At 34.7% G+C, this 15,393-nt stretch overlaps 1 protein-coding gene across 2 annotated transcripts; it reads left to right on the forward strand.

Annotated features, from left to right (window-relative positions):
- Positions 1-591: 591 nt before the first annotated feature.
- Positions 592-13,956, forward strand: LOC110702572 (kinesin-like protein KIN-UA). 2 transcript variants are annotated; one of them, XM_021880300.1, is made up of 19 exons: positions 592-1,127; positions 2,991-3,091; positions 3,175-3,297; positions 3,446-3,631; positions 3,804-4,025; positions 4,131-4,284; positions 4,753-4,902; positions 5,084-5,172; positions 5,491-5,694; positions 7,231-7,377; positions 9,152-9,277; positions 9,374-9,505; positions 10,157-10,298; positions 10,393-10,485; positions 10,565-10,690; positions 10,783-10,908; positions 11,688-11,831; positions 12,727-12,855; positions 12,942-13,956. In XM_021880300.1, the coding sequence occupies exons 1-19, from the start codon at positions 911-913 to the stop codon at positions 13,100-13,102; spliced, it is 2,772 nt and encodes a 923-aa protein (XP_021735992.1). In that variant the 5' UTR covers positions 592-910; the 3' UTR covers positions 13,103-13,956. The 2 variants fall into 2 exon arrangements, with proteins under 2 accessions (XP_021735992.1, XP_021735991.1); XM_021880299.1 differs by having other exon boundaries at positions 593-1,127; positions 9,143-9,277.
- The last annotated feature ends 1,437 nt before the right edge of the window (positions 13,957-15,393 follow it).

The raw sequence follows: 15,393 nt of genomic DNA on the forward strand, positions 1-15,393 counted from the left end.
ATGAATCTTTTTTTTTTGACAAGCAATATTATGAATCTAATAAGATCTCACCTGATACATTTTTTCCTTATAAATTATAATACACTTGGTAAAAGTTTGATAAAATCAGACAATAAGATCATATCAGATCAGACCAGATCAAATAAGCAAAAATAAGGTAAACTAAATAAGGTCTTATTAACTTTTTTTGCTTGTGTCAGCTACTTGCTAAGCCCAATAATTCCTTACTCGACTTATACGAAATTAAAATTTCAATTCGAGTCAATATGCTTGTTGCAATTTTAGTCATTTCGAGATAAATTATTATCTACTCTTTCTAATTAAGTGTTTAGCTTTCCCTATAAAGACAAAATATAGTAGTATTTACTTTTTGTCAAATTTAATTAATTTTAACTATTCACAAATCATACAAGCGATTTAAAGCTTGTACACCTCATTTAATATCACTGAAAGTTTTAAATTAAGTCGAGTCAACTCGAGTTACTCACTCACAAGCTGCTGAACCCAATTCGCAAATCGCAATCCTACATTCCTACTACGAATCACGCTACCTTAATTTCTTAAGATCCGGAATCCTAAATCAAAATTAGGAAAGAAACCCAAAAATTTCGTAAAAAATGTGCGCACTTTTACAATACTCTTCCCCTCTCACACTCCCACTTCGGGGACACGATTTGGTCCACTTTCTTTTCTCTCCCTCCATTATATTTACTTCCCCTCCACCACTCTCTCTCCTCCATTTCTAGCTTTTTTCTCCATTTCTCTTCACTGTCCTCCTTTTTTCCCTTTTCAATTTCAACCCTAATTTCAAATTATCTCATCATTTCAATCATCATAATCATTTCAACCATCAAAATCATTTCAATTTTTCTGCGATTAATTGAATTGAATTGAAGAACAAATTTCGCAAATGTCGATTAATAGTGGAAGCTGGAATCATTCCAGAAATGGAAATTCCAAATCCTCCATTAATAAAACTCATAATTCCTCCATTAATTTAAACCCTAGGTCTTCTCTTTCTTCTTCTAATGTTTCTGTTAAATCTAATAAATCTTCGTCTTCTGCTACCTCTTCGCTTCGTCGGAGTTCCCCTGCTTCTCTCTCCTCCGCCAAAAACGACGCCGCTGGTTCGTTCTTTTTTCCGTTTTAATTGTCTTAATTATTTCAAATGTGATGATAATTAATGACATTTAGCTCAAATTATTAAGTTTCGGATATAAATATGGGTGGATTGGTGTAATTAATGTTTCCGCTTTTAGCTTTTTATCATTATACTTAATTATCCATTAGGGTTTGTGTAATTATTCCCCTTGAATTTTTTATTAGAATTCTGCTGGGTGCTGATCCATTTTCTTAGATACTTCTTGTTGTAAGTTTGGAATCCATGATGAAATTATGGGTTTAATTAATGTTTATATAATGCTTATTATTTCTGCTACATGCCTTCAACTTAGTTTCCAAATTTGGTAATGATTAATTGGAAGTTAATATTTGTTGGATGAATTTGTGTGGGTAGTTGTACATTGATTATGTAAGGTTGGAACTTGGAAGTGATATATATCTGGACTACTCGGACTTGAGGACAAATATCAAATGGCTGTGGTGGACTACAGTATGGGACCTGATATCATCTGTTGTTTTTGTCATGTTATTAAGGTATCCGAGGGCCGAGCACTGGTTATCGGGTCTAGATGAAGAATTATAGTTACATAGGTGTCATGTTGTATTCTTCTTATGATTGCCCTTGAGAATATTCTTACATGATATAACAACTGCTGTCTTTTCTGAACTCTTCTTTTGGTCTTGTCTCAAATTTTGCTATGAATTATACAGCCTTAGTGCAAGGTGCTACTTGATAGTTGAAAGACCTATCACAATTCATTTCCTTGTGTTATGCCTACATGTGTTGGATTGTGCAAGATCATAAATTAAGGAAGCAGGAATGGATTTTGTGTGTAATTGTAAGGTATCCCATGTGAGTGTTCTCAACGTAGGACGTCACTGTTACATAATATGTGTTCTCCCCATCTATTAATAAAATAAATAAATAAAAAAAACAAGAAAAAACTTGTTTCTTTATTTTAATATCTTATTCCACGTATCCAAGTCTAGGTAGTTGAAGTGATGATGAAATAAATTGTAAAAAAAACACTTGCTTGATGTGCAGATGTGTTGAAACCCATTGTAGCCTACTTGTGAGTGTCCCATATTGAAGATAGAGGAGAGATGGTTCCACTTGATAAGGTTGGGGAGTTACTCCTACTATTGCCAATTGGTTTTAGTATGAAATCTCCTTAGCCTTGTTTGTGGACCAAACTCTCCTCCTCTTTGTTGAGGTTGCTAGACCTATAGCCCACTTGTAAGTGTCCCACATTGAAGAAAAAGGAAAGATGATGCCACTTTATAAGGTACAAGAGTTACTCCTACTATTGCCAATTGATTTTAGTATGAAATCTACTTAGCCTTGTTTGTGGACCAAACTCTCCTTCTCCTTGTTTGGGTTGCAAGACTCATTTCACATTATCACAAAATTTAACTTTTAGACTCATTTCACATTATCACAAAATTTAACTTTTGTTGAATAATTGTAAGTTATCCTATGTGAGTGTTTTCAACGTGGCACGTCTCTATTGCCTAATATGAGTTCTCCCCATCTATTTGTTTTAATCTCCCATTCCAAATATTATTGTACTGTAATATTATTGTATATCGGATGTATACAAAAGTTTTTGTGACTATAGAAGTTTACCCAGGAAGTTCCATTAGAAAAAAAAAATCCCTAGTTTTATCTTCATTACCTTAGTGGGTCATTGCAACTTTGTGCTAGACAAGCGATGAGTGTTTGTAACAACCTGTATGGAATGATTCATAGTCTTGTCTACATTATTGTATATTCTCAAGCCAAAAAGTTTAGAATATGTGATTTACCTTGTAATCAAGGCTAATCTGGGACTTAAGAAATCTATAATGTTGCCCTTTGTTTTTACTAGTTTTGGGGAGAGTACGAGTTGCTGTGAGATTACGACCTAGGAACGCAGAGGAGTTGGTTGCAGATGCTGATTTTGCAGACTGTGTAGAGCTACAACCAGAGGTTTTACTTTTTTGCTGGAATCCAATTCTTTTAGGTTTCCTATGGAATTTTCCATTGTCAGATAACTGATTTGTTTACCACAGCTTAAAAGACTAAAGCTTCGTAAGAACAACTGGGACTCAGATACTTATGAGTTTGATGAGGTTCTGACCGAATTCGCATCACAAAAACGCATTTACGAGGTTGTGGCGAAACCTGTTGTGGAGGTTTGTATTCTTTCTTCTGCACACTTCATTAGTGAAACACTTGATGCACTGCTACATCTGTTACATCTAACTCCATATGCATTTTGCATGCGCTGGGAAAATGTTATCTATTCAACTACATGATTCCGTGTGTTATCATTATCTGCAGAGTGTTTTGGATGGTTATAATGGAACAATTATGGCATATGGACAAACTGGCACTGGAAAAACTTACACACTAGGACAACTTGGAGAGGAAGATACAGCTGGTCGTGGAATTATGGTGCGTGCAATGGAGGATATTTTGGCTGGTATTCGTTTGGATACTGATACTGTCTTAATTTCCTATTTCCAGGTTTGTATCCTTGAAAACATTTGTGAGAATCTCTAAAAAAAACAATTCATGTCTTATCCTTTGTTTTAAAATGTCATTCTGACCCATGATGAAGTTTGGCATGTACAAAATATCTCTGATTTAATAATTTAATATATGACATGAAATCATTTCTTTCATAAACTCCTTGTAGTTGTACATGGAAACAATACAAGATTTACTTAATCCTAGTAATGACAACATCTCCATCATGGAAGATCCAAAGTCTGGAGACGTTTCGCTCCCTGGTGCTAGTTGTGTTGAAATCAAGGATCAAAAGAGCTTCCTAGAGCTGCTAAGATTAGGGGAAGCACACCGCTTTGCTACAAATACCAAATTGAATACAGAATCTTCTCGTAGTCATGCTATTTTGATGGTTATAAAATCTCTCTTTATAAGTTCTTATAGCTGGTTGTATTGTGATGTCTACTCTCATCTTCTTTCATGATTGAACCTCATAGTGCTCATTGCATTCATGCAGGTACATGTGAGAAGATCTGTCAAGGATAGGGATTCAGCTTTACCAAATGAGAATGGAAGTAGCTCTCATGTTAAAAACCTCAAACCTTCAGTTGTGCGAAAGGGCAAACTCGTCGTAGTTGATCTTGCAGGTTCTGAGCGTATTGACAAGTCAGGTGCTTACCTAAATTACTTTATTGAAGAGATCATTTTGTTTTCTTTACTTGCTTGTTCCTATTTTAAAGCTCTCTTTGAGAGGTCAATGGGAACTTTACAGTTTCCACATTGCATTCCTATGTGTTCTATTTTACCTTTTTTTTTTCCCCAAAGCACAGCATATTTTAGCTAATTATGGAAGGAAATCCCCGTTGCTTCTCAAGACCACATTTTTGTTTAACTGGGATTTGGTGTTATGGTATCTGATTATATAATTCGTTTTGAAAATTTTGCTATTCTTATCTCATCTCTTTTGTTTTAGATGTTTTTGTTAGTACCTTTTTTCCTCAATGCCTCACTATTTCTATACTAATCCTGGTTTGATGTTTCTTATTTTTGGCTTTGTGCTGCTATTTTTTCTGCTTTAAGGGTCAAATTTCCTCTCAATGACAACATGCCCTAAGATTTCCTCGCTTCGTGTTTTCCAGGAAGTGATGGTCATGCCCTAGAGGAAGCTAAATCTATCAATCTCTCTTTAAGTGCATTAGGAAAGTGTATTAATGCTCTTGCAGAAAATAGTGCGCATGTTCCAGTTCGCGATTCAAAGCTTACTCGGTTACTTCGAGATTCATTTGGTGGTCAGCTGTGTTATTTTTCTTTCATGTTTGACTCCTTTTCAATATACTAGATTGTATCTTGCATGATGGATGTTAGAGTATTTTTATATGAATAAATTCTCATTACCAACCTAATTAGTGGCCAGTTAATATAAGGTTGAACATGTATGAATGTATACTGAGGCAATTCATGTGCTGTCAGGTACTGCTAGGACTTCATTGGTTGTTACAATTGGGCCATCCTCACGTCACCGAGGTGAAACAGCGAGCACCATAATGTTTGGACAAAGGGTGAGTGGCAAACCACAAACCTATACTATCTTGTTGTTCTCTGTATATAATAAAATGGACTCTCGTGTAAACTGCTGTACTGTCTTCATGAGAACAGATGTATCTTTTGTACACTTGCAGTTATCAGTTACGTTTGTTCAATATTTGTTTTTTTAGTGGTGAAAATTTTCTCCAATAAGAAAAGAAATATATTCCAAGGTGGTATATGAATTTTGAGTTACATGTGGGGCCATTGTTGAAGTTATGTCTTTATTAGCGTCTCTTCAAGCGTTACTGTATATTTGGCTTCACATGATGATGGTTCATAATATTTTACAGGCGATGAAGGTGGAAAACATGTTGAAAATAAAGGAAGAATTCGATTATAAAAGTCTGTCCAGAAAGCTTGACATACAACTAGACAAATTAATGGCAGAAAGTGAAAGGCTACAAAAGGCTTTCCAGGACAGGATTGATCAGATTGACAAGGAGGCACAAGATCGTGTATCTGATGCTGAACGAAAGTACGCTGATGCTTTGGAGGTAATTCTGCCTTACCGGTCTGTAATTCTATATACAGTATTTAATTATGTACAATCAAGGATATAAAGGTATGATCCTATAGAACAGATCCTGTTCTAGTAAGGTCATCAATTATGTACAATCAATTTCTAATAAAATGGCTAAGTGAGAAAGCAAGTCTAATTTGGAAATTTTTAAATATTGATTGTATTTTTTTCCCCCTTCTGCTGTTGGATATAAAGAATTATTCTAGTAATTTAAAGTAATGTTTAGGCTGAACCTGGAACAAGTAATAAATTAGAATTTTATAACATTTCCTGGATGATTTCCATTTCATTTGCTTATGGTGAACCTTGCTTGTTTGCTTCTCTAGTATTTCTGACTCCCTTTAGCCCATTAACTATCAGTCTCTGCATACCTGTTTTTTCCTGCATACATTGGAATACGCTGCCAGCTGGAAATGCTGAACCATCCTGGAGTTCTACAATATTTTTTTGGTGATTGGGTCTGCTTTACCCAGGTCCAATGTTAGACACTAGGACACATTATACAGAGTAAAAATTTGTCAGGGTTTCAGGACACAACATTAAGGGAAAAAAAACCCTTCCTGATCTTAACAGACTTTTGCTTAAGCTTCTCGGATTTTACATCTATACACAAGTCATTTCAAGTTTATATGTTTGTTATTCTTGTTAATCAGTTAATGTTCTTATATTTAATTCATCTGTGAGCATATATTATGTACCTTTCCTGTTGTCATTATTTTCATTCCTTTACCAATATGTGGATGAAGGAATTGAGGTTTCTGGGTGAAAATTGGTGCGTTAAGGATATCAACACCATGTCTTTGTGTCAAGCTTTTAAGGCAGGCATTTAGTATAAAATGAAGAGAGAAAGCAGCATAAGCTTGGGAAATTGGCATGTTTCATAATCTGTGCGATCCAAGCATTTTTTGAGGTGGTTGGGGAGGGAAAAGCCAACTTCTCTAATCTGTAGGGCGGTGCTTCTACCTGGGTGGGTGTGAGGGAAAGCCACCTCACCAGGAATCCTCTCTTGTAGTTGGTAAATGAACTCTGAAATCATAGGCTATCAATGATTCTTAACTTATTTCTGTTCTGTCCTAGCAACTGTGGTCCAGCACAGTGGGCGTAGTCACACTGTTGTACTCTTACTATTTGGGTGTATGGTAAATAGCTTTTCAAAAGAGCATTTTGGGCTTAAAGAGCTCTTTTAGAAAAAGCTCATTATAAGAGCTTTTTAAAATTAGCTTATTGAACAATTAACACCTATTTACCAAACACTTTTTCATAACCAGCGATTATAACCTGCTAGTCAAATCAGCTAATACAATCTGCTATATCAATCAGCTAATTACCAAACATGGCCTAAGTCTACTCTGGTTCTGTTGCAAATCAATCAATCAATCAAAGCCTTAATCCCATAAGCATATATTAAGACATGTGTCTGTTGCAAGCAGTGCTAAAATTATTGTTCTTATGGTTAATTTGTGTCTATTGTTTCTAAATCTGAGTTACTGATAATGATTTCCTTCTCTAGGAAGAGAGATTAAAATATCAGAAAGACTATATGGAGGCAGTAAAGAAGCTTGAGGAGCAATGGGCAATCAATCAGCGAAAGCAAAGCAATGAAGCCAGTACATCTGGTGCTAAGCATGATATGTCAGTCAAATCATGCACAAGAGAGGTATTCATGCTTCACTTCTCACACGATGTGCCAATTAAGTGTCCTTTTCACTTCCTCAGTTCTCTCTCTTTTTTTTTTTTTTTTTTTTTTTTCACTTAAATTGGTTACAGCAGTGGGCTTGTTTAAATGCTCATATGTTTTCTTCTTTTCCTAACCATATAATCCTCATGTAGCTGCACCTTGATCCTTGTATTAATTGTACATATCCAATGTGATTTTGGATGATATGTCTTGATATATGTGATCTTAAGATTGCTTTGACGCTTGAACTAATTGATTTTTTTTAATGGTAGAATAACTTCCAGGGACTTGCTGTTGTGTTGGTATTATAGTGAACGGACTCTTTATTCACGCAATGCATGATTGAAATTTAGAATGTTTGTTAAATTATATTTTGGAAATCAATTATAGAATAATAAGGGAAATCTAATATCATTATTGAAAGAAGAAAGTGAGTGAATAGTTTATTTAAAAGCAAGTGATGTGAGAGGAAGGAATTAAAAAAAAAAAAAAAAGAGTAAAAGTAGGCACTGGGAACCATGGCTGGAGAGGGAGAGAGATTAAAAAAAATTGTAAAGAATTTCTATTTTTAGAATTGTTGCTCTTAAAAAATCGGTCTTTATGGAAAGTGTTGCACTTATAAAGACAGAAGTAGCATTAGTTGTGGAAAAAATATCTAAAGGTATACTAATAATAAATAATCAATATTTGAAACATAATTGTCTTTCATATCGTGTAAGTTTTATCACATAAACTTGGATAATGTTATTATAATATGATAAAGGTATTATAATGGAGTGATTAATCGAACATGAATTATGAAGTATATTTTTTTTGGTGCTAGATGATTTATTTGTTTGGAAAAAAAGGTAAAACACCCTGAGGAAGCCAGAAAGGTAATTGGTTTTTGGACGTAAAACATGGATGAGTAAGCCCGAGGTGATTGTCATACTGTTATAGGGTTTGTTTTGTTGCTAGGAACTCACGTAGCTTACAGCACTTAACAATGGCGGCTAATGAGAAGAAAATGATGATTATATTGATGCGATGAAAATTACAGTAAATTGACTAATAATTCCACTTTTGAGAGGTGGAATCTCTCCTTAGTAGGAGCTTTTGACAGGCTCACTCTCTCCCCATAACAAACCACGCTATATAACATGTCCCCTTTCTCCTAATGAGACCTATTTATAGAAAATCCCTCCTAACAAACCTCTAGCTTATTCCCCAAGTTACTTGTAATAGATTGTGGCTAACATGCCCTTCCCCTAAATTGTAATTGTAATTTAGTGTTGTCAGTTTTATTTGATTTGTCTGTTGGACTTTTTTTTTTTCTCTTTCCCCCCCCCCCCAGTTTTAATATTGACCTACGAGGGGTAAAATGATATTTTCATGTGGACACCACTTCATGAATTTCCTTATAGAATAGATAGGGAGCTTGTTTTAAACTATCCTCACTGGGTATAGCTCTAAGTTTAATTTGTTTGGTGTATGAGAAACCTAACTTTTCATGTCTTTGATGCTTTGTATTATTTTGTTTGCTAATTTGTTGGACACAACCCACATATATTCTTATTAATCAGCCAGTAATGCTGTATATATATATATATATATATATATATATATATATTTCTGCCAAGGTTACAGTCCTTTCTTTAAGCTTTGTGTAAGCTATTGTAGATTAGCTGTACATATCATTGGTTCCGTAGTTTTCCACGTATATGTGTATGAAGCGCAAGGAGCATTTTTAATGTTTATATGCCAGGCGTGTCAGGTACATGCTAATGAAGAAGTTACTGAGGTGAAAAGGTTGCTTCAGAGTGAAAAGCTTCTGAGGAAGGCTGCTGAAGATGAGGCATCCAATCTTAAAATGCAGCTTGCGCAATCAAAGAAACAAGAGGTATGTTGATTCAATTGAAAGTAGCTAAGTTAATGTTATGTACTTTTTCCATTGCTTGATGCTGAATCTTAGACTTACTACATTCTTTATGTTCAGACAGCTGCAAATTCTGAAATGTTAAAGCTTCATCAGATGTTGAAGGATGAGGCCAACCAACGAGAAAAACTTGAACGTGAGATAGCTATGCTACAAGGGCAATTGTTGCAACTAAGCTTTGAAGCTGATGAGGTATGGTGTTCTCTCCAGACATCAAGACACTCAGAATTCATACACTGTAGGTCTAGATCATAAGTGAAACTAGTAATAGATCATTATCTTTGTAAATTTCTTCTTCAGAAATGGAATTTTGCATTGTAGCTCGAGTTTCCTGAGGTAAAAATCACGATGTTTAACATCTCTATCTTGTGAGCTTGTCTAGTTTCTAGTTGCTACCAGCCTACCAGTATTCATTAGAAATCCTATAAACTGTCTGTCAATCTTATCCTAAGCAAAGGCTTAAGACAACAGTTCCCTCTTTCGTGACACTAGTGCACCTGACTTCATATCAACTTGTTGTCTACTTTCCATGGCACTGGTGCTACTCTTGGTGTGGAAATGTGGATGCTCATGTTAAGCTAAAAACTGAAACATTTATCATTATTTTTTGGCCTTGGTACATGCAATAATGTTCTGTTTTAAAGAAAGCTAGATACTTGGACAAGCAACAGCATAAAAAACAAAGGAAAGGATTTTCATTGCATTGTGCTGCCATCTCTTTGATATCAGAGATTGGTGCCAGAAGCTTGTTTTCAAAAAATTACTTGCAAATCTCTGTAACTGCATCATAAGTTGGGAAGGCATTTGTGGATTGTAAAAGAATTTATCTTGGCTATTGTATAGACTAGAAGAAGACTTGACAATGGGACCTCTAAAGTTCATGTTGAGGTTGATACTCAAGTGACACAAGTTCAAGGCGTTCAACCTCAAACAGATGATGCAGGAAATGAGGATAAGAGTTCAGTAGCTAAACTCTTTGAACAAGGTAAGCAACTATAGCGTAAATTTCTCTTGAATTTGTTTAATACTGCTTGTTTTCCTGCACTCTTCTGTTTTAACAAGAATCAGTCTCCTTACAGTTGGTTTGCAGAAGATATTGTCATTACTTGAAGCAGAAGACGCTGACGTACGAATTCATGCTGTGAAAGTTGTTGCAAATTTGGCCGCAGAAGGTAAATACCTTAGAAAATTGTTTTTTCTCTGACGTCACTTCATTGTGATTTGACGATTTCACTCTCCTTGATCCTGCAGAAACTAACCAGGAGAAGATTGTTGAGGCCGGTGGGCTTACTTCTTTGCTAAATCTTCTTAGAAGCTCTGAGGATGAGACCATACATCGAGTTGCTGCTGGTGCTATTGCAAACTTAGCAATGAACGGTGAATTAGTTAACCTTTCTTTTATCAGGCTCCATTATCTTTTCCTACTTATGCTGTTAAGTTAATATTTGCTCCTTTTCTTGTCACTTCAGAAACCAACCAAGAGCTAATAATGGCCCAAGGAGGTGTAAGTTTGCTATCAGTAACAGCTACTAAAGCAGAGGATCCTCAAACCCTTCGCATGATTGCTGGAGCAGTTGCTAATCTTTGTGGCAATGGTAAACCATGGCTTTAATGAACAATTGACTTTAAAAGTCTTTTAGTTATTTTAATTGTGCTATTTTAAAGTGATTTTAATTGTGCTATTTCAAAGTAAGTGGGGAAAGAGAGAAAGGAGGGGGGAGGGGGGGGGGGAGTGTGTGACATTAGACCTCAAGCAGTTTAATTGTAATCCAGCTTGTCATTAGCTTATTAAAATTTTGATGTCATTACAGCATTACTTAATGCCTGAATTTCATTTTTTTAAAGCAGTGTTAACCAGTTTGCGGTATGAAAGTGGGTACAGGAATGCAAATTGTTTCTAGTTTTTTTAAATTACTTTGTATTGCTCATGTATGAATTTTCTTTTTTTTTGGATTGCAGTTCGCGGGAGAGAAAAAGAGGGAGGGGTGGGGGGAGGTAACAGGGGATAAGCCATGTCCATATAGTGAGCTAGTCCATGCACTCTTATCAAGCTCATTTGAAATCATAATGTGATTTAAAAGATAATTGGTTGTGGTTGATGGACTTTCACCTATATTACCTTTCCTAAAGGTCTTTCTACCTAAAATTGAATTTTTGTATTTGGGTTTCGATCGTAGCACCCAGATTTTTGAATCATGGTAAATAGTGCAATTGATTTGCTAGTGTTAAGTTTTTGTAGATCTTGTGATGTTATAGTAGACTTGTCTTACAAAATATGATGTACTACGGAGTGTGTGTGTGTGTACTGAGAATTTAAAAAACTTGATTTTTTGGTAGGAAGTTGGTTGAGTATTACTTACCAAATTTCTGTCAGACAAACTGCAGGCCAAACTCAGAGGTGAAGGTGGTATCAAGGCATTGTTGGGGATGGTCAGATTTGGACACCCTGATGTTCTTGCACAAGTTGCTCGTGGGATTGCAAACTTTGCAAAATGTGAATCCAGGGCATCAACTCAAGGTATATACGATCAACTATTTTTAATGTTAAACATCTACCTGTTGCTGCTTCTTGTTAACCCCCATATGATTGTTTGTTAATGAATACAAAGATATTAGCCGCGTTTCCTCTCTGTCTCTCTCACTATTACTGTATATACTATGGTTAAAATTAAGTTCCATACCAAACTGCAGGACTACGTTTTTTGGGTTGTTTTGGCTTAAAATTTAACTACTTAGGGTTTGTAGCTGGTTGAGCAGTATCAATCCAAAATCTATTGGGTTACGGGATAATACCACTGATCCAACACATTTTTACTGTGAATAATTGAGCTTGAATTTCTAATTCTGTATTGAACATGCTGTAGGATTTATTCTTACATTTGTTTTGTCGTGTTAACTTTCATATTACTCATTTCCGTATCTTGAAATAATACTCAGTTGCCCACTAAAAGATCAACTTGAAAAAGGCATCGTACAATTTGTTTACGTTGGAATTTGGAGTTGAGATTTTAGGTGTCCTTAGATGCTGTGCGTCTTGTTTCTGAATTATTACCTAAACCACTCCACTTAATCTATGGATTTGTGTTCAAATCAAAAAAAATCCATTGCGATAGATTCTTTGTTTCCTTTCCTCTTTCAATCAAAGGCATGAAGGATTTCACATTTATTGTCGAGTTTCACTTTGAATTTTTGATTTCAACACCTTGCTGCATACTTTTTAACTTCTTATTATTAGTCAGCATAATAATATTTTTGTAAGGGCTGCTTTTGCGGTCTTGAGAATATTATTTATGTGCTGTTTTGATGGAAGAAAAATCTGTCTTGGTGCAGTCAAGTGGATGCATTGTAGGACTATTATGAATTTGTAATTATTCACTAATTTCCCACTCTAAATATTGTCCTTTAAATTGCAGGATTTAGAACTGGGAGATCTCTGCTTATCGAGGATGGTGCACTCCCTTGGATTGTACATAATTCCAACAATGAAGCCTCATCAATTAGGCGGCACATTGAACTGGCACTCTGCCACCTTGCTCAACATGGTATGCTTCCTATATACCTCAACTTTTTCAACCTATGCCATCTTTTTTGCATGTTATTTACAAACCATTTTATCCCCCTTGCTCAGAGGCAAATGCTAAGGACATGATTAATGGGGGTGCTCTGTGGGAACTTGTTCGCATATCACGTGATTGTTCGCGCGATGACATTAGGAGTCTTGCACGCCGCACACTTGGTTCTAGTCCCTCTTTCCAAGCTGAGCTGAGGCGGCTGAATGTAGATCATTGATTACTGCCTCGTACATAATCAAGTACGGACAACAGAAGCGTAGAATTTGTATATTGGGTTTAGGTAGGGTGATTCCTTTATTATTTCTTTTATTCTCCCTTCTTTTTGTGTTTATTTTTTCCATATTACTCGAGAAGTCATGTTTTTTCCTGTGCCTGGGAAACAAGAATAGGTAGATAAGGTTATTTACCGTCAGTATCATTGTTATACTGGTCGATTGATTTATTTGTAAAGAGCGAGTTTTACCATGGGTTTATTTTTATCCCGTTTCTTGGAGAGCATATCGAGCCAAGGAGCAAGTCTTCAATGTGGGCGTATCAGGCTTCATAGTTGTAACTTATTACAAGTAGTTGTATAAAAGTACGAGGAATTGTTGTTATAATTAGACTGGCAATTTGAAGAGGTAAATTATAAACATTATAGTATATTATTCTGACATGTTTGTTGAAAGCCAGCTTTCTTCTTCACGCCTGTCATATGGTCCTGCTAATTTAGGAAACCAGAGTACAGGTTGATGTTGCTGGTTTCAGATCAGGTTGTGCAGATCCAAAGCCAGCAGGAGTGCTGCCCATTCAGTGTTGGTGTGATAGTCTAGGGAATAATTATGATTATGGCTGTCTTCTTACGTTATGTTTATTCCTTTGTGAAATCTTTTATCGCACTCAACAATATATTCATGTCTGGAAACTCAAGGAAAAGATCGATTACATTCACCGTCCTTTTTATCTTTGATGTAAACAAGGTCCGTCACTTGTGATCCGAGTTTCCTATCTATGAGCTAAGTTGCCTATGTTGCATTTACATAGTACATAAGAAAATATTGTGAAGTAAATACTTTGATAATATTGCGTCAATTGAATTTTACATTATTTATGCACTATAATATGATTTGTTGTGATTTCAATTGTAAGGAAAAATCTATTCATGAGTTTTTGTTCAATTGGTGTTGATGTATACTTTTATAATATCAACTTAATTGTTTTTCTTATTTAAGTTTTTCATTTATAGATAGATAATTTGTAAATAAAAATGAGATCTCAATTGATGCAATGATTCAAAAAGGGTTTATAAGAGTAGGAACATGATCGAAGAAGATTTATGTGCGAGTAAAGACATTCACGTAGGGAAATTGATGTAGACAATATTTAATTTTAGCTTTTTGGTATTGTCTATTTAAAAATTTAGCCAAATAATCTAGTCTTTCAACTTCGTTTATTTAATCACTAGAAAAACTAAAGGAAATGGAATAGGAGATGAGAAAGATAAAGTATTGTGTCATTTCTTCTGTTAATAAGAAACATTAATCCGTCTATGGAAAATATTATTCGACACTATAGAAAACTATTTCCACTCTTATAACAACGGACCATATGAAAGTGGGATTTTTTTTTCAATATTATATTATTTTTAAACTACAGTATATATATACAATAATACGGAGTATGATTTTCTTCTCAACCAAACAGAATATAAGGATAATGAATCATGTCATATTAAGTGTCTAATTATTAAAAGCCATGGAATTCCAAGCTATAAAAACCCAAATCCAAAGCCATGTTAATTGATTGTTTATTTCAATTAAGGATAAATTGGGTGACTAAATTGTGATGACCAAGATATGAATCTTCTGTTGTCAATAACATTGGAATAACAAATTTGTGATGCACTCAATCTTATACAAAATGATTAAGAACCTGGACAATTTATATTTGCATAGTACACCTTTTTCTTATTTTTATTCCAAAAAAAAAAAAAAAAAAAAAAAAAACACGAGTAACGAAATTATCTCGAAGGTTGTACACCTCAGAATCCCTCTAAACTACCTTCTCCCTCACTAAAGAAGTTTAAAGTTGCACAGATTAGTTTATAATGTAAGAGTATATGCTATATTATGTTATTTTATATGAATAACTATGTTGTTAATTAAAGAATGCTAACTTCAATCTCGTACTACAATTTTTAATCACGTCCGTACAACATAGGTGTAGTGTTTGGTTAATTAAAATTGCTTCCGAGAAAGAGAAATAAATTAAATTTGTTTGGTTTTAGAGGATAAAGAAAAGATTCACTCCCAAGTAAGTTGGAATAATGTCTATAAATACCTAATTAATTTAAGATAGTGGGAAATTAATATTCTCTACTAATCTAAGTGGTATGATATGCTCCAACTTTTTAATGTGTTTAATACATAGGATCTTATCTCATCTCAATTAACAATCTTTGAGTGTTTTTAATAGTTAGCTTAGTTGATATGGATTGGATTTATAATTATGTTATACCTACTCGCTTTG

Source organism: Chenopodium quinoa, unplaced genomic scaffold (genome assembly GCF_001683475.1).
Source record: "Chenopodium quinoa cultivar QQ74 unplaced genomic scaffold, ASM168347v1, whole genome shotgun sequence".
Taxonomy (NCBI): domain Eukaryota; kingdom Viridiplantae; phylum Streptophyta; class Magnoliopsida; order Caryophyllales; family Amaranthaceae; genus Chenopodium; species Chenopodium quinoa.

Bases quoted from the DNA above. Each gene is read 5' to 3' on its own strand.
- LOC110702572 (XM_021880299.1), top strand. From the start codon at position 911: ATGTCGATTAATAGTGGAAGCTGGAATCATTCCAGAAATGGAAATTCC. The intron at 4,285-4,752 runs GTGCTTACCTAA...CGTGTTTTCCAG, and splicing joins TGAGCGTATTGACAAGTCAG to GAAGTGATGGTCATGCCCTA. The intron at 10,909-11,687 runs GTAAACCATGGC...AATTTCTGTCAG, and splicing joins TGCTAATCTTTGTGGCAATG to ACAAACTGCAGGCCAAACTC.